The sequence below is a fragment of the Meleagris gallopavo genome, chromosome 2, assembly GCF_000146605.3.
Source record: "Meleagris gallopavo isolate NT-WF06-2002-E0010 breed Aviagen turkey brand Nicholas breeding stock chromosome 2, Turkey_5.1, whole genome shotgun sequence".
Lineage (NCBI taxonomy): Eukaryota > Metazoa > Chordata > Aves > Galliformes > Phasianidae > Meleagris > Meleagris gallopavo.
This window is the reverse complement of record NC_015012.2, coordinates 76699587-76725190: the sequence shown is the minus strand read 5'-3', so window position 1 is coordinate 76725190 and position 25604 is coordinate 76699587. Positions and strand designations below refer to the sequence as shown.

The 25604-nt window shown below is 39.0% G+C and overlaps 1 protein-coding gene across 2 annotated transcripts in view; it reads right to left on the bottom strand.

Annotated features, from left to right (window-relative positions):
- Positions 1-25604, bottom strand: part of ME1 (malic enzyme 1) — a 157136-nt gene extending 131532 nt beyond the window's left edge. Inside the window, exons 1-2 of one of the 2 annotated variants that reach the window (XM_010707673.3) lie at positions 25294-25604; positions 24969-25181 (exon numbers count right to left, since the gene is read on the bottom strand). In XM_010707673.3, coding sequence (XP_010705975.1) covers positions 24969-25070 — 102 coding nt within the window. In that variant the 5' untranslated portion in view covers positions 25071-25181; positions 25294-25604. 2 annotated transcript variants of the gene reach the window in all.

Here is a 25604-nt window from a genome sequence, read left to right as displayed (position 1 = left end):
CAACGCTGCCCTTGGTGCAAGATCGTTCTGAACTCATGGAGTTGCAGACCTGTAAACACTGCACCTACACAGCAGTGCACACTGTGGGTGGTAGCACAGGAGGGGAAATAGCTTGGAGATAAATTGGGAAACCAGAGCATTCATGGGCTAATAGCTAAAATATTTCCCCAAATCCAACAACGTTTATGCAGTGAAGACCAACTTACAGGACTGACAAATCTAAAGATATTTTCTTAGAAGTGTCTGGGATCCTTAGGCTTAAAACACCTATTTGAGACATATTTTAGGCAACATGGGAAATCTACTCAGGCTATGAGCAGTGAAGGATCATCAGCTTTCATCTGTTCCATAACTGGTTCAGTTTTAAAAAAAAGTCTGTCTGATTCTTGAAATACTTCAACAGTGCACAGCAACATAAGTCACACAACCAACAACCAATCCAGGTGTTTTGGCTGTTTATTAATCTCCATAGTACAGATGAGCACACTAAACTTACTTCATTATTTCCTACAGTTCAAACGGTGTGTTCTCACTATCCTTTACTCAGAAGATGGAAACATGCAAAAAGGGCCACCAATAAAGAAGTCACATAAAAAAGCAAGCCTCAGCTCCAAAGTTTCCCTGGAGCAGAGACCCCCTGCTAAAGTATGTTCCCTAAAGTAGGTTGTATGGGAAAGCATCCAGTAGGATTATGAATATCTCCATAGAAGGAAACTCCACACCCTCTCTGCACAGGGCTCTGCTGTCCTCACAGTATGGAAGTTTTTCTTCACGTTCAGATGGAAATTCTTGTGTTCCAGTTTGTGGCCATTGCCCCTTGTCCTGCCATTGGGCACCACCAAAATGAGCCTGACTCCATCCTGTTGACACCCATCCTTTAGATATTTATAAACATTGACAAGATCCCCCTTGTTTCTAGCTTTAATCTACCTTAGAAACACCAAAAAGCTTTCTTTGGTCTGCACTGCTTTCTGTGCTCTATTATGCAAAACAAAAGGTTTTTTTCATTGTTTGATAATACACTCTCTTCTTTGCTGTTATTAAATGAAGTTTAATGTTCATAAGCTCCCTGATGGCTAGAACAATATCTGATGAAGTAACAGAAAGCAGAATACAGACCTATGTTGCATTTCCATTTCATCTATTGCATGCCATGTAGTTGAAGGCACAACTGTGGACTTATTACTCTCACAATTTCTACCCATATTTGAACACTTCTTCTAAATATCATGCTTTTTCTCAAAAGGATGAGAGGAGCCCCACAAAATGGCTCTAAAAATTAAACAGCAAGATATTCAATTCCTTAACTCAAATGACAGAACACATTGAGCCATAAGTATTTTAACAAGCACATCAGGCTGCTATTTAGCTTCAGTCAACTAAGACATCTTTTTTGGAATTTTAAACAGCTTATGACAGAAATTTTAAATGGAATAGTGGGCCAAATTCACAGTGGTTGTCTGCATCTTGGCAACCTGTACTGCAATAATACTGCAGAAACTATTACAGAGACTGTGTCACAAGAACATATAAAAGCTTTCAAATCTGCACAATTATTCCTGATGAATTGGTATCTGAAGCCTAACAGTAAACTAAAAATATTTTATTATTTCCCCATTGTTCCGAGTTTTAGCAAACCTACCACTATTTTCTGCAAGAGGAGGGTCTGAAAATCTTCTAAATGAGCCCGGTAGTTTTCTAGAGAGGTTGCTCTGGTTATTTTTGCTCCAAAAGGGCTGGTTTCAAAGCAGTTTTTGGTACTGGACTGGTACATGTCAATTATGATTCTCTCAGCACAGTCCTTAGAACAGATTTCTTTCATCAGTACTGGAACTCAAAATAAGACCATATGTCAAAGCTTTAATAAGCAAAATTTTCCAACAGCAGCTTATTTTTCTAGGAGGAAATGTGATTTACACAGATAGAACTTTAGAAATCCATTTACAAGATTCATAAGAAAAACTGGTTTTCCTATAGGAAAAAAACACTTCTCGCTGTTCACAGGAAGCCTGAATATGACAGTCACTGGCCTTCCTGAGGCACAGCCCCAACATGGTTCTGTCCATTTGCCTCTCACAGGAACTACAGACATTTCTAGGAAAGAATAAAAACAGGAAAGGCACAAAAAGGAGCTGGTGAGAGCTGCTGGAGCAGCACCACAGAAAGTTGAGCAGAGAGGGAGCGCAGAAGAAAAGTTAAATGCTGTGATAGAAAGTAATGGGAGTGGAACAGTTCAGCAGAAGGCCCAAGCAGATGGAGAAGGAAAAGCAAACTAAGCAAGTAAAACATTTACAGGATATATTTTCTATTGATATCTTAGTGAAACAGAGCTCACAGGTATGAATTACGAACAACATGGAGCAAATCCAACTTGTGCATGGAAACATCAAGGCGTGAATGCAAAAGCAAAGACTGAAGAGAATGAGCTCAGAAGACTGAAAAGCTGCAAGCAATTGTGTCAAGAGCTTTGAGTTGCCACAAACTATTTAATGCACCATATACATACATGTAAAGCATCTTTTCTCTTTGCTTCTTAGTTATGCCAAGAAGAAAGGCTTGACTCACACTGCAAAAAGTAAAACTTTTCCTTTCCTTAGTAGAGAAGGGCAGCCTCTGTAGTGGAGGAGATAGGCACTGCACTGGAGAATGAGGCAAGGCTCTCCAGCAGTGCTGAGAGCCTGTTACCCAAAGAATGAGTGGTTGTATCAATTCCACCTTGACATATGCATTCACTAATCTGGAATTAATGGCCTTGGCTACTTGCTCCCTCCAGTAACTATAACCTAAATTTTAAATTTAAACCAATATCAGCATCTTCAAACTCCTTTCATGCATCTTGACAGAAGAACTGTTCGTATACTCATTTCATTTCATAATTACATGCAACCTTCCAGGCTGCTTCTCCACCACATGGTCTTGAGGCACCAGTCTGATGGCCCAAAGCATAAAGCAATCTACTGGCTTCATGTCCAAAGGCAGCATTTCTGATCTATCATCTTGGGAAAAGCTTTCCACAAAAGGCACCTCAGAACCAGTTTTCACACGCTGCATTTCCCTACAAATATACAAAATACAAATCCCTGTTGGCCTTCAGAAGGAATTACAAATCACAAATTTAGAAGGGGTGTGAGAATGTCCTATACAAAGCAGGTACTCAAAACATGTTATCCCCTGGGAAAGTATCTCCTAGCTTGGCAAGTTATTAAAGTTGGAATGTTTAAATTACTGCGTTCAACCGGAACTATTTAGTAGTCCTCTGCAAAATGAATGCTTTTGTTTAAAGGCTTAATTGAGTCTATTATTAGTAATACTTACAGAAAACAATTAAAAAAAAAACCCTGCTAGATTCTCTAATTTCTCCCACATGTCATAAAATGAGCTAAGCAGCACTGAAACATTACTAACTTTTTATATTTTTTTCAAGTAGGGGCACAAATTGAAAAAGGTACATACAAAACCCCAAAAACAAGCCAAATTAAAAAATTCTGTATTCATGTACACAGAATCCACAACATTTACCCTGTTGTATACAAAGATATATTCCTGATGAACTAGATGATTCTACCATAGACTTTACCAAAGAAAAAACAACTGCTACAAAAAAAACAAAAGTAAATTGCAATATTTTAGAGTGCAAAATAATGAAGATCCACAGTTTTCTCTGGATTATTACCTTGACAATACTGTAGATCTATCATCTGTCATTTTTAATGTGTCAGTGTCAGCTAAGTCACTGTTATCTAAAAGCAGGTTACCAGAACCTTCTGGGTGGGCTCTCATAGTACTGTCCTTTCCCTTCCCATTTCCTTTCCTGGAATTTGAAATTTATTCATAATTGTGCCAAGTTTTAATGCCTTTTCATTCTTTGCTTTAATTACACTATTAAGAAAATCTGTCCATATAAAAATTAAAAAGCAGTCAACTTAGCTCCTTCTAAGAAGAATTATATTTTACAGGAAATTCACATTCTTTAAAAACTAAAGTTTTTGTTGGTTTATTTCAGATGAACAATATCTGAAGGACTTCAGCACACTTTCTAGCTCATTCAAGCAAAACTTCCACCTAAACAATTAGGAATCTTGTCATGACCTTCTCTTCAGATAGATATACACGTAAGTACTATAAAAGTCAACATTTGATATTTTTCGTTAAAAAAAAAAAGCTTTTTTCTTTCTGCTCTTTTCTTTCCAGAATTTTCGTAATGAATAAAATTTGTGTTCATTTTAGAAGTATGATTTGAGATCAGGACTTTTAAAATACAGAAATGGATTTGTCAATTCCATAAATAATACTGCAGTCAACTTGGATAAAACAGTATCCAAGTAACATTAGACCCCTCCTTCTCTCTATCACCCCCACAAAACCAACAGACTGGATAATGAAATGACAGAGCAGCAATTGGTAGTATCTGCTTAGGTTAGCAATATTTGATAGGTAATTACCACTGGAGATAGGGAGGATCTGGTTTCTATGTTTCTTGATCAATTTTTCCACTTTTTCCTTCTAAATAGAGGAAACCACCAAAATACATTCCAAGCTTTTTTGAGAATTGGCTGGCAAAAAGCCCACCTGCTAACAAAAGACAGTTTTAAGAAGAAAACCATTCTTCTTCCTTAAAGAACAGGCATAAGTTAACTGAAAAAATATTTAAATCTTTTTTCCCTCTCTAACATGAACTCAAAATTACTATAACTTTGTGCTCAGAATGAATGGTCACATTTTCCCGTTAGCTTAACTCCACAGGAAAGTAATTATAAGTTTAATTTCTAAGCTGTTTGATTTAGAAAAACTTTTTGTCCTCAAGTTGATAAAATGTACATGAGAGCCATAAGACCATTCATGAAACAACCTTAAACTAGTCTTTAGATTATACTTATGAAAACAGACTGAAATACACTACTGGGACAGATGAAGAAAGGCAGGGCAACAAAGAGAAAAATGGGGTTTCTGGGGTTGATTTCCCCTTGTAGCATCTAACCTTGTGCATAGATGGCACTTGAGCTGAATTAAAGAGAATCAGATCATCTATTGTACTGCATTCTCATGCTTAAAATCAAAGCCAGGAAATGCATATCCTATAGTTTAACCAATTCTTAGATATTTAAGTTAGTTTTTGATAAACTTTTTGTTTTGTTCTGTTTTAGTTGGAGGGAAAAGGATAACTAGTCATTATTTCAAGGGAAGAAAACATTGTAACCTAGCTAGCATTAAATCTAAGCCTTTATTTTATTCATATAGTTCATGTCAACCATAAATAAAACAGAATCATGCAGATGAGACAAGACTTCCAGAGGTTTCCTGGCTCACCTGCTATAGGACTAGGGACATCTCCAGATGAGACTGAGGATGCAGATTCCAACCCTCTGCAGGCAGCTTGATCATATGGTGATATTTTTTATTTCATATCCATTGGGATTTCTCACATTCCAGCTTGTCTATCCAGCCTAGATTGCAGTTAGCTTTCTCTACTGCAGAAGCACACTGGTAACTCATCTTTTACTTCACCAGATCTTTATCTACAGAGCAGTTTTTTCTCTACTTCTTTCCCAGCCTATATACTCATGGCCTTACTCCACCTAAATGCATGGTTGTGCACTTGCTTTTGAGGAATTTCACGTACTTCCAACCAGCCCTTCTTTCCAGTGCACACACAGTCTTCAAGCTTTCTGATAACACAGTCTTTTTCACCACACAGCTTAATAATAAAGATACTATATTGTTCACCTTAGCAAGTTCTAATCACCTTAGAGAGGTCTAAGCTTCCCTCATTAAGTGAAGGAAGAGTAGCTTTGGTCTACTTCCCAAGAAGAAGAAGAAAACTTGAGTTTAAGTAGAGCATGGAAGAATTGGTCAGAAGAAAGCATCTCTCAATATTGTTCCTACATCTCCCCTCACACAAGCAGAATTCAGAACAAGTCACAGGTAAGATATTCCCCTGCAACACCCAGGTGAGAGTCTCATCCAGATCATCATCTAGTGTAACATTTTTTTCAGTTAGAAACCACACGAAAGTGCTGAAGCTTCTTTTTTCTTTCACTACCAGTTCTCCCTTCAGCAGCCTTGCCATTTTTGGGCTATTTGTATTTTCATCTTTGAAAACAGAATTACTTCAGAGTCCATTTAGAATGCCAGCTCTAAGCTCTGTCTGATGTTTTATTTTGCATTTTCAGTGTTCCTTCAGTTGCCCAAAATCTGCGTAGCCGCCAGATAAGTATTTTACCATACAGTTTCTGTGATACTAAATGAGAAAAGGGGCAATCTGCAATTTCTGTGTAAGCTTTTCCTGTTTTGTCTCCTTATCTCTCCTGAACTTTGTCTGTGTTCCCTTTCACCGCTACTCCCTGTGGTTCTTGTCAGGATCTTTTGGGTTTTGACCTTTTTTTCCCCCTAAATATAGGCTTTTAGAAAGTGAAAGGATCTTTGAAAAAAGCAAACAAAAAAGATGCAGAAATATTTCTCCTAAGAGAGCTGGAAGCATTTATTTTCACATTTTCATCTTGGAAAATGAGTAAGAGGTTCAAACAATAGCTTCCTCTTCTCACCACATCATTTTCTGGACAGAATCTAGCAGCTCATTTGTTTTTCTGTGAAAGGGGTGAATACTCTGCAACAAAAGGAAACATAATAAGTATCTGCTAATGTGGCAACTTTTCTTTCACTTGAACTGAACTTCTTTTTAAGGTCATTTTTACAGTAGCATCCGCTGGTGAGAACTTTTCAGACAACATTATGAAAAGATGAAGTCAACTTCATTTTTCTAATTAACAAACTCATCTTGTCAATGGCTTATATTAAAATTGACATGTAAAACTAGTGGCTGAGAGAGAATCATCTCTTTTTCCTTTGGACTGTCCTAAACACAGTTAATATTGTTTCTAAGTTAGATCATAGAATACTGTGATTTTTTTTTTCCTTCAGCTTAGCCCAGATAATTACAGACAGACATATTTTTTTCCCCATTATTTCTAGTGTGTTTACTCATCCTACACTACTTGGCAGTTTAGAAACAATCTGAAGTACAAACTTTTCAAGAAAGACATTGCTGGAGGGTTCACCTTGAACATTTCTTACATAGAAACAAACAAACAACAAATACACAATACTGCAACTTTTAAACGCATCGATTTCATGAGGATCATCAAAATATAAATATATATATTTATAGATATATATTCTATTGCTCAGCAGGTGGATTTTTTGCAGTTCAACAATCCTCTCCGATGTGTTTATGATCTGATTAATACATTTCTAATGTGCACTGAAAAGATGAATTCCAGAAGGAATCATTTTCTGTGGCATATAGAACAGTAATTCAGAATCAGATTACTAAAAAATGAAAAAAAACTAACACTGCAGATGGTAAAAAGTTTCTGTAACAGGGAGAGAGAGAGGAGACATCTACGCATACTCTGAAAAGTGATCACTAGTAGTTGACCAGTGAAGCAGAGCCATCCAGCACAGGATCAGCCTACATTAACGCAATAGAGACAGTTTTGGGGAGGAAAAAACAAAGTCTGGCCAAACAACTACGTGAGCAGCAAGGCTGAAGTTCATGCCAGCAGATGCATGCTTTGGTAGATCAGTTCAAATCTTTTAGGACAGTAGCAAAGCTCAACTGCTCAGCAAATTCCTCTTGCAGGTACACTTGCAGCAGCAGAGCCCTGCAGCAGCCCTGTGCATAGTCACAGCTCAGCCCTCACACAGCCTGCAAGAGCAACTCTGAACATTGTTGTCATAAAATAAGTACGCTTGGTTGAATAATTTTGGTCAATGTAGCTTGTTTCTGTTGAACAGCATGTTCAAGTGGTCCTTTAAAAACATGCGCACACTGAGAACTGTTTCAATGTGGTCAAAAACAGTTTTGTACTCAATGAAATGGAAACTAATATATAATCCAGGTTAATATAGCACCCTGACTGAAATTAAAAGTGGTGTGTTATTTCCTTTACTGAGCCAAAGTAGATAGCAAGGTCATACAAGTCATTTCTGAAGCAGGGAACGGGAAGGAATAAGCAGTCAGGATACCTTCCAAGCAGAATATGTTTACAAAACTTGAAGTTTTCCAGTTCCTCGAATGAAGTGATTCTTGCATGCACTTTATCAACATTATCTGATAAAAAATTAAGAGAAAACATACCTACTTTTGCAATAAGAAAACTTTCTGGAATCCTCCCAGGCTATGACATACTAGTAATGCCAAGGTATACTATACCTATTTTGCGTTGCCCTCAAAGTCTGCCTCAAAATTCCAATTCAGATCCCTTCTATATTTTGCAAATTAACCTTTTTATTTTTGTCAAGCCATCATTGACAGTCAAGGTCAGGCCGAACCGGGCTCTGAGCAACGGGATCTAGATGAAGGCATCCCTGTTTATCATGGGTGTTGAACTAGATGACCTTTAATTGCCCCCTCCCAACACAAACAACCCTATGGTCTATGATCAGAAAGATTTAGATTGCCATCCAAAAAACAATTTTCCAGGTGATAGTCATATAAAAGTTCTTTTTTTTAAAACCGTGTAAGGAGTTTGCTCCTACGTACACACACATCAGTGACCTGTAAAAAAAATCAAGGCATACATCACATAAATGACGTATGATGCAATGAAGTAAAATGGGTAAAAACACTATCATGTTGTTTTCCAATAGCTTCTAGGAGAATTCATGGAAAAGTTGCCCCGTGGTTTTTCTTATAGGATATCAGAAGATGCTTTACCTAAAAAGCTGATTCTTTGCTTTCCATTTCCACACAGTACCTAAACAAGCTATGATTCTATGATTAATGTGTTTTGAGGGGTTTGTGCCTTGAATGTGAGCATAGAAACATGTATAACAGGAAGAGCTGAAAACTTCTTTCATAGCCAATGGAATTAGGGAATTTCGATATCTATCTTCCTGCCAGCATGAGGAGCAGCAAAATGATTTGCATCCTCGTAGCCATTCAGAAACAGATGAGGTAGAGGGAATCTGCCCCATATGAACATTAGTTTGAATTCCACTGTTTGCATCCTACTCAGCATTAAACAACAGCAAGAGAGACTTTGTAAGATGATGCTAGTAACTTAAGGGCCTAAACACAGTTAATTAAATTATTCCTTTTAATTTTTCATACAAATTAATACTTAACTAAGACATTACACAGGAACAAAGCAGCAGCCATCCAACAATACTAACAGTCTTCTGACTGCATGTTACCTGCTCCATAAAAGCTCTTTTTTTGTTGTTGTTTTTTTTTATTCTTATATTTGGAGTAAACATCCAAAAACACACTTGACCCAAGCATTATCCATTCAAAGTGATTAGATAAGAACCAAGGAAATGGAGTTCAAAATATGCTTACTAAAGGTTTAATACAAATTGCATACAAAAAAAAAAAAAAATCAGGAAGGAAACAGAAGAGAATTGCCAACTCTGCTCTTCTTGAAGCTGAAAAAAAACACAGGAACTGGCCCCACCGAACTCTAAGCCAGTCATTCAATGTCAGGATTCAGTGTGACTACGCATTGAACCACACTTGATTTTTAAAACACAGGCAAACCAAGTGTAGCAGAAATATTTTCAGCAGTCAGACTCAGAACATGAAATATTTTGACGGCCTACGAAGAACGTGACCTGGCCTTCATATCCAACAAACTGAGAAGGATTTTCCTATGTGTAAATGGAAAGAAACATTTGTACATAGGCTACTCCATACCTTTTTAAAATAGTTCTTACACTACTATATTCTACAAACAACATATTTCTACCTCAATACACATTATAAGTGTAAGGAATAAACAGAATACCCCTAGGAAAGTGCTGCATGCCTTTTGTTGCATGTCTAATCTCACCGATCTTATTTATTTACAGAGAAAACGCACGTTTCTCTGTTATGAATGTTTGCTAAAGGGTAAAATAAAAGAGTAAATCAGTACCAACTATGAGCCTCCATATTTCAGGTCCGACAATCAAATGAAATTCTATTTGAAGTGGAAACCTCAGGAAGGCTATTGTATATGTGAATTTAAGGTATAACACAGAAGGACTGTTCTGAAAGCAACGACTCCTTTAGGCCCATAACTACAGAGGCAGATGTTGGCAGTATGGCAGAAGAAGATGAACCTTCCCACCAATATTCCTTCACATTTGGTTTCTGCATGACAGATTGTAGCAGAAGTGTTTATGAAGCAAAGGTGTGTAACTGAATTACTCTATGTGGAAAAAATTGCACCCACTGATCCTTGCTCTACAGAGACCAAATAACAGACGTGAGTGCAGTGAGTGGTGACAGCAGTGTGAAAGACAAGTTACATTGCAGATGGCTATGCACAGGTGTCACACTAAAAAATGAAGAGGTCTTGATCAGCTGATCTGCATGAATTGGCAGATTATGACCAAAGAACCATATACAGAGATTAATATTGGATTCAGTGTGTTGTAAATTATGGAGATAACATTGGAATATTGCAAAGTTTGTGCCAGGTTGGTCCCTTGAATGTTCACATAGGAATAGTACTATGTAGGCAAGTTTGTCAAGTCTTAGTGAATCAATACAAAGCTGGAGGTGATAGTTTTCACAATCACATTATTACCAGCAACAAGACGTGACGTCACCACAATGAAGCAGAATCAGAGTCCATGGAGTGACATCTGAATTCCCTATTCAAGAAAAAGCTCAAGAGACAGGCCTTGGTGGCTAAAGTGTTGTGAACTGGTTTTTGAGACAGAAAAGGGGTAATCCTTCTGGATTTTCTACGACCTGAAGAAACTATCAACTCTGACCATTACAACATGACACTGACTAAGCTGAAGACTCAAAATTCTGGAGTAAAGTCAGAGAATATAACCATTTTCTTGTAACACGCTGCAGTCAGATCAGTTTGAAGCCCATTGAGCACAATGCCAGTCTTGACTGTCCTACCTCACCTACTGTATAGTCCAGATTTGGCACCTTCTGACTTCCATCTGTTCAGTCTGGTGAAAGATGGACTGCATGGGCAATGTAATTCTAGCAACAACACCATCCTAGCAGCTGTGAGACAGTAGGTCACCTCCACTGGTGCAGATTTTTATGAGCTCAGCATGCATGCTCTTGACCATCACCAGCAAAAAACCTCACCTAATGATGGTGATCATGTTGAAACAGTGTTTTGTAGCTGAGAATTTGTTCTATCAAATAGTGCTGTTGTGCTCTTCGTGTCTGATGTAGCTTTCATCGAATTAAATAGGAAGCATTACTTTCAGAGCAACACTTACAACATCCTGTGAATCATTTTTCTTGGTGAAAGAGTGCATAAAGTGTTTCTTCAGTTATTTATATAGGTTGAACACACTTTTTTTTTTTTTTTGTAACAGGATGCTCACTTTCAAATCAATTTTCTTCACTGTCTCCACTCACTGTAACTGGTTTCTATTACGGATTAGTCTCAAAGTATTTGAACTCAACTGTTTTGAACTAATAAAAAATATGTCCCAGGAGTCCACCAGTATGTCCCGGTTGTAGATAGCCATTCAGACTACAGTTAACCCAAAATTAAAAAGCAAACAAACAAAAATGCTTAAATCTCTCCATTCCCATCAAAAAATGAAACAAACACAAAAAGATAAAAAAAAAAATCTAACTCACCCCCCAGAAATGTAATGCAGTAAGAATTCTGATCTTTAGATTGTTCTAAGAAATCCTTGCAATTATATACTCTGGTCATCTGGTTGACAGATTAACACTAATTACTATTGAAACTGCAGGTCAGAGGACAGAGTGTTTATTACTTGCTTAAAATTTGCAAATCTGTGTGGGTAAGCACATTAATTAAGATATAAGAAATTGGATTAAAAACTATTCTTAATATGAGCATGGAGTACTGCATGTGCTCTGTTTTTCCCTTCAACAGAATTCAGATGAGAAAAACGTCACATTCTTTTTTATGGTGAACTTGTTATATTTCCACTGACAGGTTAACATAAGCAAGAATAATATAATTAAATTATTCTGAATTATTCAGTCATAAAGAATTACAAATGGCTCAAAACAAACTGCAAATTGAAAAAACAGCCTAAGAGGACTAACAGCAACAGATTTTGGCTTTCTCCCTAAAAAGAGGTTCCTGGTCAGTAGAGGTTCTGAACAACCAAAACTTTTTGTGTTATTTCTATGTTATTACAATTGATTAGGTCAAGTGCAGGTCCAATTTATATATATTTTTAAAATCATTAACAAAGTGTTACGACTTCTACATTCATTCCTATCTCTTGCAAGCACAATAACTAGCTAGAGAAGATGAGTTTCTTTTCCATTCACTGAGGTGATTGAGGATATAGAGCTCCAAAGAGATTGTGCAGGCCGAGATCACAACAAGGAAGATGAGTCAGTGCCACGGGAATTGCTTCAAACCTTTTTGGAAGTAGTATGGACATTCAGCAAAACTTCAGTGCAGTGGAATATGATTTTCACAGGCACTCAAAAGTAAAAGGAGTGAACACCCACATGCCCTACCAAACTCCATCTAGTCTAGTTTCATTCCATGCACTTGGTGGCCATTAGAAGTGGAGTACTGCAGGAGTCTGTAATGAGATCTGTTCTGTGTAACATCTCTGCTAGTGACCTGGAAAAGGTAATGCACACACACTCATTGAGACCGCAGATGACATCTGCAGGGGGGGCAGCCATGGGTAGAGGCAAGAAAAGGGCTGCCTTTTAACTGTTGTTAGGTCAGTATAGGGACATTACAATGATCAGAGGCTGCATCAAAGCATCATTTCAAGAGGCATTATAGTTTTTAGAACTAGAGTCATTGTTTAAAAAAAAAAATTATCCAGAAAAATAACACACACACTTTCTGTTCAGGAATGCCAGGTGCTCTCATATCAAATGGTTTGTGTTATTATTGTTGCTGATATTACTCTGAGACAAGCAGGGGAAAAAACCTGAAGGCACACTCAAGTTAGTTTCACACATCTGTGTAAGCCAGCTGATTCTGAGCCAAAGCATTGGAAAAGCTTATTGAGATAGGCCAACTACAGTGCAATAAACACACACAAACAATTCTTCCACAAAATTAAACTAACATGATTTGACAGAACTTAATAGACAGATAAAATGCCAGATTGTAGAATAAAATGGGGAGTTTAAATCACACCAAAAGCTCATAAAAATAAATGACACTCTTCGCAAGTTCCTTAGCATGGAGGAGGTTTAATTTTGATTAGAAGGTACTCTTTTAAAACCCAGGACGTGCTGTTGTGATTAGATTATTTCTGTCCCATATGTCACATTTGACAATACCTCTCCTTTGCTAACTTGCCTTTAACTACTGATTTCCAGGCATAAGGTAGAATGGCAGAACATGTGATTGATAGGCTGAGGCTCTCTTCACATCATGTCTCAGAACAGGTTGAGCTCACACAGACATGTATTAGGCACTGCAATGCAAAAATCATTTGCCTATAACACATATTGTCAACAGAAAAAGAAGAGAAGTAGGAAAACCAGCGTTAGTCTCACCACCTTCAAACTGAGTTGGACTTCTCACATCAGTACTTAGACTTCAACACCCACAGCTCCTAAATGAGATTATCAAAATCTATCCTTCAGTGACAAGATTTGCTATGGATAACAGATTCACAGAATGCAAAGCAGACTATGTAGCAGGTCCAGCCTTGGTTTCCTACAGCCATATGAGTAACCATTGCCTTATTGCTTTGCTGTCTATGTAGAAGCTTCACCCTTCTCATCACTTTTGAAAACCCATAACAGAATTCAAAATTTTGACACAAAAATGAATCCAGTTTTCTAGTTGTTAGACCTTGATCAAGTTATTTTGCTAGCTATTTAAAGAAGCAAAATGAGAATGCTCTAACAAAACATATAAAAAGAAAGTGCAGCTCCTGTACTTTAGAGGACACACATGCATTGTATCATCATGTTTCAGAAAAGAAAAATAGAAAAGATGTCTTTGCCAGCAACAGCAACCTCCCACTACACAAAATATGGCAGAAGCTTTATTCAGCATTTTGACATTTTCAATGCAAGACATTTTTTTTTTTTTAGGTAGTCAGCATAGGAATCCAAAGCATGGGAAAAGAGTTCTTTTCAAATTTGTATCACCTGGCCCATTCAATATCTAGCAAAGTCTTCACTAAATATACCCTTAGAAAGACAGCTTTCATTCACATAATCACATGTATTTAAGTCCTAGAATCACAAATTCTACCTTCCTGAAGGAATGAATTTCCGCTGAATTAAAAACTACCAACTAGTCATTAACTGAAGGTTTTGCCTGTATTGATCTGTGCTTCTTCAGGCATTCAGCACATCAATACTGAATACTTTCTCTCCTCTTCTTCCACTTAGTTGGAATGGATGTGACACTTACCAGCATTGCCCAGGACCAGAAGGCTCAGAGAAGGCAGCCAAGGGTCAGCTACTGCTTCATCTAATTGGAACTAATCCGTATGTGGCACAGCCTGGCCCGACGCCAGGAGCAGGTTTAGCTACACAGATGGATCATTTGTTCCTGCCTATTCAGATCTGCCTTCTCCCTCCCAGCATTCAACACTGGCCATACTCTGTGATCCTATTAAATGGATTTCCATGGATCTAGGAAACTGCATGGACAGGAGGCTGTACATCCACTAACACACTCTCTAATTGTAATTGCAATATGGCAGTAGGTAGAAGGATATGGACAAAATATATCAGAACTATATAGATTAGACACACTTAGTCATAAGACATTAACAGTTAGAATGAAGCATGGCATTTGCATGTGCTATGTGAGGCTGGGACAAAAGAAAAATTTCTCCTACAATAGCATGAGAAGGTAAGATGGAACAACAGTAGAACTCCCAGGAAGAAGATCACTGAAATACAAGATTCACCTCACAATATCTAATAGTTTACACTGCTTTTCATTCTGAAAAATTCTCAAATGCTGCTTCCTTTTACAGATGAGAAAGCAAAATTATTGACCTAGTTTCCAGTTCAGCGCCCAACTTACTGAAATATTTTGTCTCTCTTGCAGAAGTAGATCTCATGAAAGGGGTGGGAAAAGTGTGCGCCCATATTCATTAATAATCCTGAAATTTAAATTAAAAGTTTTTGAAATACATCTCGAAGTAAACCAGAAAGGGTGACAGTTGGTCACACTCTTTGAACTGCTAGTGGAACACTGTGACAAATAAATTGTCCTTTTTCCCCATATTCATCTTCTCTTCTTGCCCATGTTTACCTTCTACATCTTTAGTGCAGGAAAATAATTGGAGGACTCAGTAACCTTAGGTCCAGAAGACAGAATCTGTGTGTGAATAGGAAGTTTAGGAAATTGCCTTAGTTCAAAGAGTTTCTCTCTTTATCTTACTTTTGTGTATTTGTGTGTGCATGTGTGGGTAAGAATTAAATCTCAGAAGGGTGAGGGTTTTTTTTGTTTGTTTGTTTTTGTTTTTTTTTTAAATTGTTCCATTTTAAGTTTATCCCTTTACTTCAGGAGGCAGAGGGCTTTTCTCTCCAGGATGGCAGAAGAGCAGGGGATCTAGTTTCAGGCTGGCTCCTGACCTAGGACACTTGTTTTGCTGGTTAACCCCATGCCAGTGGCTACAAGTCTAAGTTGGACTGATTAAGTTTCTCTGGTGAAATGCAAAATGAGATCTCCTGCTTTTCCTGAGTTTAGATAAAATGTTGTTTTCAAGTAGCTGCTGAGGGTGTGTGGTGAAAGCTACCTTCAAAGCAGAAAAAAACAACAGTTTGCATGTAAGTTACCTTTCTTGATACCTGTTTATACAAACACACTGAATATTCTCATCTAGTCAACATATTTTATTTCTCCACAGCAGAGTTCTAAACCTAAGACAGAATTTATGTGCTGTAAACAAAGTGAAAAGCGTTTCAGAATTATCAAGTTAATATAATTGGCATTCCTTATTTCTATATCTGACCCTTGAATGACCTAATAAATAAACTAACATTCAAGTCCCCTATCACACAAGCAAGAGGAAGGCCTTATCCAGCCTCTGCTTAGAGAAAACAATGTAGTTGATAAATCTAATCCTCAAAGGTATGTAACCTGAATTTATTAACTAGTAGTTTTCAGAGCAGAGAAGTGTGTGTAAGGAAGAAAGATGCAAGAGCACCGTAATACCTTTATAAAACTACCTATGTACCTATAGATAGGCTTTCTGTGGCAGGTGTGTCTCTCCTGCCCACATCCTCCAAAATAACACTGCACAGTAATTCAATAGATTCAAGCCAAATAAAATCAAGTTCCAGTGCTTCACAGACTCAGGTATTCATTTTAATTTAGCTCTGCAATGTTCTCACATTTTGACTTCTATCTGTAATAACAGAGCTCATTTGTACTATTTATATAAAGAGGTTTTACTCCTATTTTGTAAGCATATCTCCACATACAAATCTGCTTTCTAAGGTCAGATACCTGCAGAAAGAAATCCAATAAGTCAGATAAAGGCTATTACTGAAAACATTATAATGTACTTTGTTGTCACAAATGTGATCTTGTCTCCAGTAAAGACTTAAGGCAAAGACTTTTTAGATGTCATTAGTGAAAACCAAAATTATATTTGTAGGAAAGGGAATTATGTACTTCATAACAATTATTTTCTGCTCTTGAAAGGCACAGGTACAATACTATCATATCTCCATTCCAGAAGCAAACTTGATAATGTATCACTCAATGGGGACAAGGGAAAGAAAGCTAATCTGAGATATCTCAGCCTGAACCAGACGCCAAAATCATTTAAACTTCATAGTAAGGTACATGCTATCCATTAACAAGATAGATTGATCTAAAATACAAACTCAGAACTGAAGACTCAGTGTATTTAAACTAAGTTTTATTGAACAAAATGTCTTTGTAATTTTTCATATCACTTATAGGGGTATTTATGTTATGGAAAGGTGAGGAAAAATGCAGAAGAGTGACTTCTGTTTTAATACTAACTTAATTATTGGAGAAAAAATCAGGTTTTTTTCCTAAGCTAGAAACACGCAACTGTTGCTACTTTAACAATAGAGTAAGCAAAGCATAAACATGCAAAGGTAAAATGCATTGCTGCCCTATGCTTTTATATTAAGACCTAAACAGTGACGAACTTGCATTCTGAACTTTTATGCCAGACAATTATGTCCTGACATATTTCCAAAAGTCCTAAGTATTCAAATCAGTAGACAAGTACTATGTTCTGTTTTTTTTTTTCTTTCCAGTTCTATATTGTGTATAGTTTATGCATTTATAAAGCATTTATTCTGCACTTCCTCTGCATCGTAAACAACCTCAAGCAGCGTTGTATTTCACACAGGACTAGGGAATAGTATTCAAGTAAACTACAGAGACTGATTTCAACAGAAAGCTTGCAAGAATTCTCTCCAGGGTGCCCTGTGACCTTCACCTTCTACTAAGTCAGGATTTTTGCTTCCTGTATTATGCAGTGCATTACATTAGCAAAGCTTAAACTACGATAAGACCAAAACTTGTTTTCTTATGAATACAATTAAGGGGTTTTCTATTAAACAATTTCCTTAAAAAAGTAATACACAATTCAAATACAAAATTAATTTGGAGATCTGTCTAATAACAGAAAATTTTTTAGATTCCTCCACAACATATTTTCTCCTAAAGTCACACAAAGGTTTAAAGTTATCCTCATTATTTTATTTAAAAAGATGTTATCTAATATTTTTAAAATTAGACTACAGCCTTTATAATCTCAGAAAGATCTGGTTAGTCAAAAATTATTTAACTTTCACACTACATCCATATTTCAAACTTTGCTTCTAGATGGGCTCCTTGGAATTAGGTCTTAAAAGTCTGAGGAGCTTAACGGGATTCAGACTCTAACAGTGGCAAAGGAGGATTATTGTAGGATTAAAACACCAGTGCTCATTTTGTGTCAGTTTTGAAGCAGTATCCCCTCTTGCACCCCTTTACCATTAATTTATTCTGATTTTAAACTACTAAAACCAGCATCAAAATTAAGTCCTTAGTCATTCTCATATATCACCCTACACGTATGCATCATCACTGTGAAAAGCCGTGACCTCACTTGTGATTATGTTCTAACCCAAATTCCACAGGCTGTATGTCAAGGTTGTTCAGGCTCCTGGAGGTGTCTTGAATGTACATAATCTTGACAATCCCTTAAGGCAGTCTTAAGATTCCCACTAACTTATTACATGTTATGAAATGCTTTTTTATTTTCAGAAGCTGTAAGATCGAGTCTTTCAACGATGGCCTTGGTAATTTGACTGGAAAAAGTCTTTTTAAAAGGAGTTCACAAATCACCATCTTTTTAAACACAAATCATGTGTTACACTGAGATGAAATAAACCACTATTCACGGAAGTGAAGGGATCCAAGTTAATTTATACCCACTTGCAATTCAACTTATTGATGCCTGAGACGTCTAAGCACTGCTGAGATATCACAGTAACAACACCACAAAAAAATACAGTTCTTCATATTCAGTTCCATGCCCAGCTGACAGGCATGTGTGCACATCTCTGGGTCAGAAGTTCACAGGTACTTGTCTCAACAGGCAGATCTCAGTCAGCATCGAATGAGGACAATGGATACATGAACACAAATGAGTATCTATTATTCACCAGTTGTCACTTAGCAGATGCCTGTTCCTCCCTGACACTGCACCTGTGCTGAAGGAATGCAACCAGCTTGCTTGTCTTTTTAAAAAGCATTCCACTGTGCCCAACACTACTATGTAGCAAAATAAAAAGAAAGCCCAATAGGTTCCAGCACATGCTAACTGTTTAACTCCTACCAGTGCTTGCAGAATACAATTTCTTTGTTTCAAGTACGGGGGCTGACCAGACCATCCTGTGCACACAGGTTTGCTCATCCATCAACGCTCTTCTTTCTGTTCTCACCCTTTTCCCTATTTTTTATGTTACTCTCCCTGCTACACTGGACCTCAGAGCTCTCTGGTATTGATGCTTTTGGACCTTCATCAACAACATCTAGCATGACAGCAGACAGCCCCTGCCACTTAGTCATCTGAATGTGGAGCAATGAGGCCTTCAGCACAGCTTCCCAGCATCAACCGCCACAAGTCAGTTATGCACCAAATACACAGCTTACATCTGAACCACTGCGCAGTCAGAAAAGGAAAAGCATGAAAAGCAAAGATTGCACGTGTACAAGTACTTAACCACCAAGCACAATTCAACTTGGGGTCACAGGTTAGTAACAAACATCACTATCACATGAATTTCGCTTCCTCAGCTCCTCAGAGAGGGAAGCAGGGTAGGAGAAGCTTGTGTCTGCCCTAGCTTCAACTTCTGTCTTCTCCAGAAACAGTTCGGTACAAGTGACTGATACAGCAGAATTTAATGCATGAAGGGAAAAGTGCAAAATAAGAACGTATGGACTCTGAGAGGTGTTTTCCACAGAAGGCATATTCTTTTCAGTTTATTTTACCTAGATAGAAGTACAATTTCTGATCAAGCCAGATCATATTTTAAGCATCCATCAATGAAATTAAAATAAAATAAAATAAAATACAACCCACAAGTTGCATGCCATTCCAGCTTCTCTATAAAACCTACTGTAGAGAACCACATATAATCTGCTTTAAATACCCAAATCCTGCCTGGATGGTGCTCTGTGCCAGCACTGTTGCTATTCAAGTAGTCTCAAGAAAAAGAGTTGAGTTTATTTATTTGCTTTTAGTTACTGAGGTTTACAAGAAAATTACACAACCAAAACTAATTTTAATGTCTGAAACAACTTCACAGCGAAACAACTCTTTCAGTTTCTTGCAACTTCCAGTTGCTAGAAGCTTATATTTATATAGCTTGCTACATAACAACTTTTCATTTATTTTATTTGCTTCTAATTCAAGTCACAGAGCTTTCTTCCTGCTGTGCTGACTCAGCATTCTTTTTCATAAATGCAAGCAAAGAACCAGAAGCCAAATGAAGGAAGGGAATATAATGCTAACCAGTGCAACTTACCTACTTAATCAGAAAAAAAAGCACCAGAAGGCAAAATGCACTGCAGACTGTACCCATAAAATAGTATATGATGGAAAAATAAACTGATTGAAATACCTCTATTTTCCCAAAAGATAAACTGCACATTCTTGAATTGATTTTAGAAAGATCTCTGGATCCACGCTCTTCTCTATCATTTGTTTTACTCACATTTTACTTACACATGTGCACATTATCGAGACCCCTTTGTACCCTTACAATCACCAACTCCTTACTTTTCCTGTAGGACTATCTATTGACCTGTCTCCTTCCAGAGTTGTTTCCAGAAAAAAGGGCTGGACTCTGTCCTGCTCAGCTGTATGGGTTATCTGACCTTCTAGAAGATACTCTTCAATGCAGAAGACATGGTGGAAAAACATACTTCATATGCTAGCGGGGGGTTTGCCTTATTATTTCTAGTCTCTATACTCATCCTGAGAACTTTCACCTCTGGTCCTGCTTGGATGCTTGCTCTAGCAGACAAGTCTGGTCTCCCTCAGGGCTGCTTCATTCACCTTGCTACTGCAAAAGAGAGGATAAGTGAGGTGGCACTACATCCAATGATCCACTTCTACAGAGCTTGCCCTTACCAAGCCTGACACAGAATGGGCTGTGGAAGGCCCTTCTCCACAGCATCTTGCCTTCAACAAGTGACTAAAACAGCCTGCAGTTTTTCTTTCACAGAACATCCTCCCCATACACAACTTAGGAAATTGGACATCTTCCCTCCCTCAGAAGGTTAGCAAGGAAAATGGCCCCAGGTCTCAGTTTTACAGCTCTCAGATCACCACATGCCCCAGCAGAAAAGTTATCTCTTGCACACAAAGTTGTTCTGTTCAGAAAGTGAGAATGTCCTCACCTGCATCACCACAAGCTTCCCCTGCCCAAACATTGTAGCATAGTAATGCAGAGTGCAGTAGCAGCTATGGGAAGTCACTCGTATTTGCATCAAAGATTGCTTAAGCAGACAAACCTGTCTTGGAATAAAAGAAGTGGAATGAAGAACAGAAATCTTTTCTAAAGCCCTTTCACACATACTGTAAATAAAAGAGTTCCTACAAAAATAGTCATAAGCATTCTTGTCTACTGTCTGAAACATAGAAGTGAAGCAGGTAGTAAATGTTTAACTCAGATAATTTTACTTGAATTAAAAAAAAAAAAATTAATATATTTTCAAAATTAAATTAGTACATGCATTTCATGTAACCCAATAGGAAAACCAAGCACTGAAACCTTACTAATCCTATCATAAACTGCTCATTCTCTCAGCCTGGAGTTATTATTCTGGGAAAATGTCACTAGAGTCTTCCTTCATAAGTTGGACTGGATGAGCTTTTAGGATCCCTTTCAACTGAACTGATCTCCCCATTCTTTTACTCTTCCTGAGGGATCCATTTTGGCCACTGTCAGAAATATGACACTGGGATAAATGGTCTTTTCCATTGGCCATTGTACAGTGATTTCAGTAGCAAGCCAATAGACTCACAGTCAACTCCAAGCAACAACTAATATTAACATTAAAATAAGTAAAAGTAAGTTGAGGACCCTTTGGAATCCAAGTGCCTCACTTACAGGAGGTGCTAAGGATAAAACATCACTGCCATTGCAGGAGGGACTGAGATCTGGGACTTCCAGGTGTTCAGCAGACCCATCAAATGGTCTGTTCTGAAATCCTCCACCACTTTAGTAGAAATTGAATAAAGGAAAAGAAGGAAAAGGGGTCAGCATTTTAGCATTTTACAAGCATGCCACAGTTAGCAATGACAGTGGTCAGTTAAAGGATAGTAGTTAAAATGAATTATCTGGTGAAGAGAAAGAGCCACCCAGCACTTAGATTTAACAGAACCACTTCTTTTCTGCTCACTGAATTGCTTTGCTGAAATATAAAAGCAGTCCCTGAATGGCCCAGTTTCTCAATCAAGCAAGCATTTAGACTTGGCAACCAATAAAGACTATTTGAAAAGTTTGGAATTAAAATACACGTTTGCGTATCTTCACATCAAGATTTTGAAAATAAGCAGGTTAAGGGAAACTCTGACTTGTTTAAAGAATACTTAAGGGTAAAAAATTAAATGTGAGATAAAAGTTTAGCATAAAGTGTCTTTATGATTTATGTGCTTAAAAATAGCCCTCATGTTGAGTAAAGCATAAATGAAAGATTTACAGGAGGAAAGAGCCAATTGTTGTCATACTGCTGTAACTCATCAATTTAAGGAGCACATAGCTTGCTGCCAAAAGTTCCTAATGCATTTCTTTTCAATGAAAAGTAGTACAACTCTGCTTGCTTTCCTTGTAATTCCTACTCACAGGGTTCAGTTGCACAAGAAAAAAAGTTACAAGATGTTTCTAAATATGCTGCAGATCTATAGAGTTTAAAAATAATATACGATAAACTGAACCATGACTATCATTCATAGGCTTAAACTTGTGTCCTTACATAATCGTGCATCCTCATGTAATTGATTCAGTGTGCTAAGATCCGCTGTCCCATGTGATTTTTGATGCATCAAAAAGAAAAAAGTAATGGCTTCTTATCTGGACAAAACAAATCAAATAATAATAACAATAATCCAGCCATAGCCCACTAAGTTAGTAGGTGTGTGAATTTTATAGCATGAAGAATAAGAGATTTGAAAACTGAATCGTGAAGGACATATTTCAGTGTTGTGTGTGCTCTTCTGTGTCTGGAAATTTTGTCAAGGTAGAATAAAAGGAAAAAGAAGAAATTTGGATGTTTACCCTGACCTTCCTATACTCCTCCTTCTCACCTATCCCAACCATTTAGGTTAAATATAAAATTCCACAAATGCACAGATCCATCTTCATTATTGGATGAGCAGAGCACTAGGTGCTGTTAGGTATCCAAACTCATGCTCCTTATTTCCTCTTACCTCTATTTTTAAAAGAAGTCCAAGTATAAATGATTCTTCATAAAATTTTTCTTTAAATCTCTTTGATAAAATGGAGATACTATTCGAGGACTCAAGCTGCAGCTTTCTGCACATAGCATGCGCATTTGAGTTTTATTTTTACCTGCTTGCCAGGCCAATGGATGTGACTGAAGAGTCCCTGAAAACACCTCTTCAATGTTCAGCTTTGACTTGCTGAATTTTGCAATGTAAGTTGCAAAAACTGAATTTTATTTACAGTACAGTATTACTCTTATCACAGAAGAGAGACAAGGAATATCAGCCAAGATTCAAGTAGTAACGAACACGCATCTTGTCTTACTTTTCTAGGTCACAGATAGATACCACTGCTTGGTGCTCACTGCCTACTTTTGCCAAGCGTTTGCAAGCAGGACTATTGGAACTGGCACAGTACCGAAAAAAAAAGTGCTGATACCAACTAATTGTAGCCCTTAAGCAGAGCCCATGAGATAGCAAAAAATTCTGGCACTTCTTCAGAACTGCAAACAAGTCCTGTACTTTAGAATCATTAAAGGAGGTATTTTGTCAGCTTCAGATTGACTTCCATACAACCTGATGTTTGTTTAACAGCCTTGGCATCTGAAAGTGAACGTGGAGTACCAGCTCCTATGCATGCAAACTATCACAAACCATTAGAAAGGTAACCATGTTAAGCTCTCAGTTGTTGTTTTAATTCATTGCCCTTCCACATCTTGTAAGATATGATACATCCATACCCACCAAAGATCACCTATCTCAAAACCAGCTTGCTTGTCTCCTCCTGGCCATGGACCTGACTTTCCTCACAGGCAAGCACGGAGATGCAAGCCAACCTTTCCTGCATCTTTCAGAATGCTCTGTGAGCTGGGAGAAGGTGGCTGGGAGAATACATCTCCAGGCTTTTCTGTTATGCAGCATGTGTGCCATCACACAGCTAAGAGGAGTGGAAGAGTAAAGTCTAAGCCAAGAAGTTAACCATGAGCTTTCATCTTCAGCATCTCATCTGCAGCTATGCAGTTCAAGAGAAAGATGTTTGAGGGGAAAAAGGTAGCAATCAGTCGCCCTCGGTTATTCTGAATCAATCTTTTCTATGAACACTGCAATTGCTAAAAGCAATCCGAAGTGAAGCAGCCCCTCGTCGGTTCTTTCTGGGATTTTCACCTTTTGGTTAGTTCCCATTTTACCTGACCTCACAGGGCACAGACAGACACCACACACCCACTGAAGAAATTGTGTATCCAAGCACCCGCACTAACAGAAGCGCCATTCATCCAACTAATATATGGAGCTTTTACTGATGAGTCAACCTCACCGGTAAGGCTGAAGACACAGTTTTTGTCAATTCATACAACTTGGCAGTAAGTGAAATGACTGTATATATGTCTCAAAGCAGAGGTACCAGTCGGAGCACAAACAGAAGCCAAGCAGTAAAGCTGACACAAAAGGACAAAGCTGTGGCTATGGGCTTAACCAACGTCTCATGTGCTACACAAGGCTGACTGCCTACCTTTGACCCTCCTCATATTTCATTTTAGCAACAAATCCAAGGCCCAGCAAGCCAATGAAGTATTTGTTATTTGAACACCACAGCTATATCAGCACTGTACAAATGCATACTCACCTTTTCTCTTAGTCCAAGTCATTTCACATGTTTACAAACTTTATCAAGCTGAGCATACCTTAAGTGCGTGAGAGATGCCATGAACAGGTTTCCCTATGCTACAGCATCTCCCAAAAGGGGAATGCATCCTCTGATGCAGGTCGGGGGAACGGGCACTGGACTTGGCAGCAGAAACACCGTGACAAAAGCCCACCGGTACCCGTGGGCCCGCACACGCTGCCCAAGGAAGCAGAGCGAGACGCTGTGGATGGGGGGCGGGAAAGCACTGTAGCTGGTAGCTGAGCAGCAAACCCGCACGTGAAAGCCCACCAGCATCCTCGTCGAGTAATACGAAGAGAGGAAGGGTGAGCCCGGGGAGCGGCAGAGCCCTGCTACAGGCTCCATAGGAGGGGAAGCGCCCGGCACGGCACGGCCCAGCCCGCAGACAGGCGGCGGAGGGCAGAGGGCTGGCACCCACCCCTACCTTGTTGAGGTGCGGGTCGCGGAGCACCTCGTAGCCCCTCTTCATGGTGAGCTGTAGGGGCCTGCCGCCCTCCCGGCTCCCGGCTGCCTTCCCTGCTTGCATGGCGACGGGCTCGGCGCGGCGAAGCGTACTGCCGTCAGGTCCTGCGGGAGAGAAGGCGAAGCAGCGGCGACTCCTCCTGCTGAGGTGACCGCCCGTCGGGGTGGGATGATCCTGCGGGGAAAGAGAGAGAGAGTGGGGGAGGGAGCGAAGGAGGGGGAAGAGCCGCGACGAGGCACCGCCGCCGCCAGGCGGGGGTCACCGGGCGCCGCGCTGAGTCACCCACCGGCGCACCCCGGCCGGGGCGGTCAGCCAGCCCCCTCCGGGAGGAGAAGGCCTCGGTGCTGAGGCCGCTCCCCGCCTCGCTGCGTCTAATGCCGAGCGCTGCCGGCAACAGGCTGCTCCCTAATCCCTGCTAGGGAGGAATTGCGACAGCGCTCCTGCCTCCTCACGCTCATTTTTGTGCGGAAGATGACGCGGCGATGCCCCGGGAGCCAAGCTGCTCCATGCCTGCAGGTGCTGCGCGCGGTGCTGCCGGCGGACCCGCGCCCGGGTGGGCCCTGAGCTGGGAGCGCTCCTCCGGCCTCAGCTGTGCGT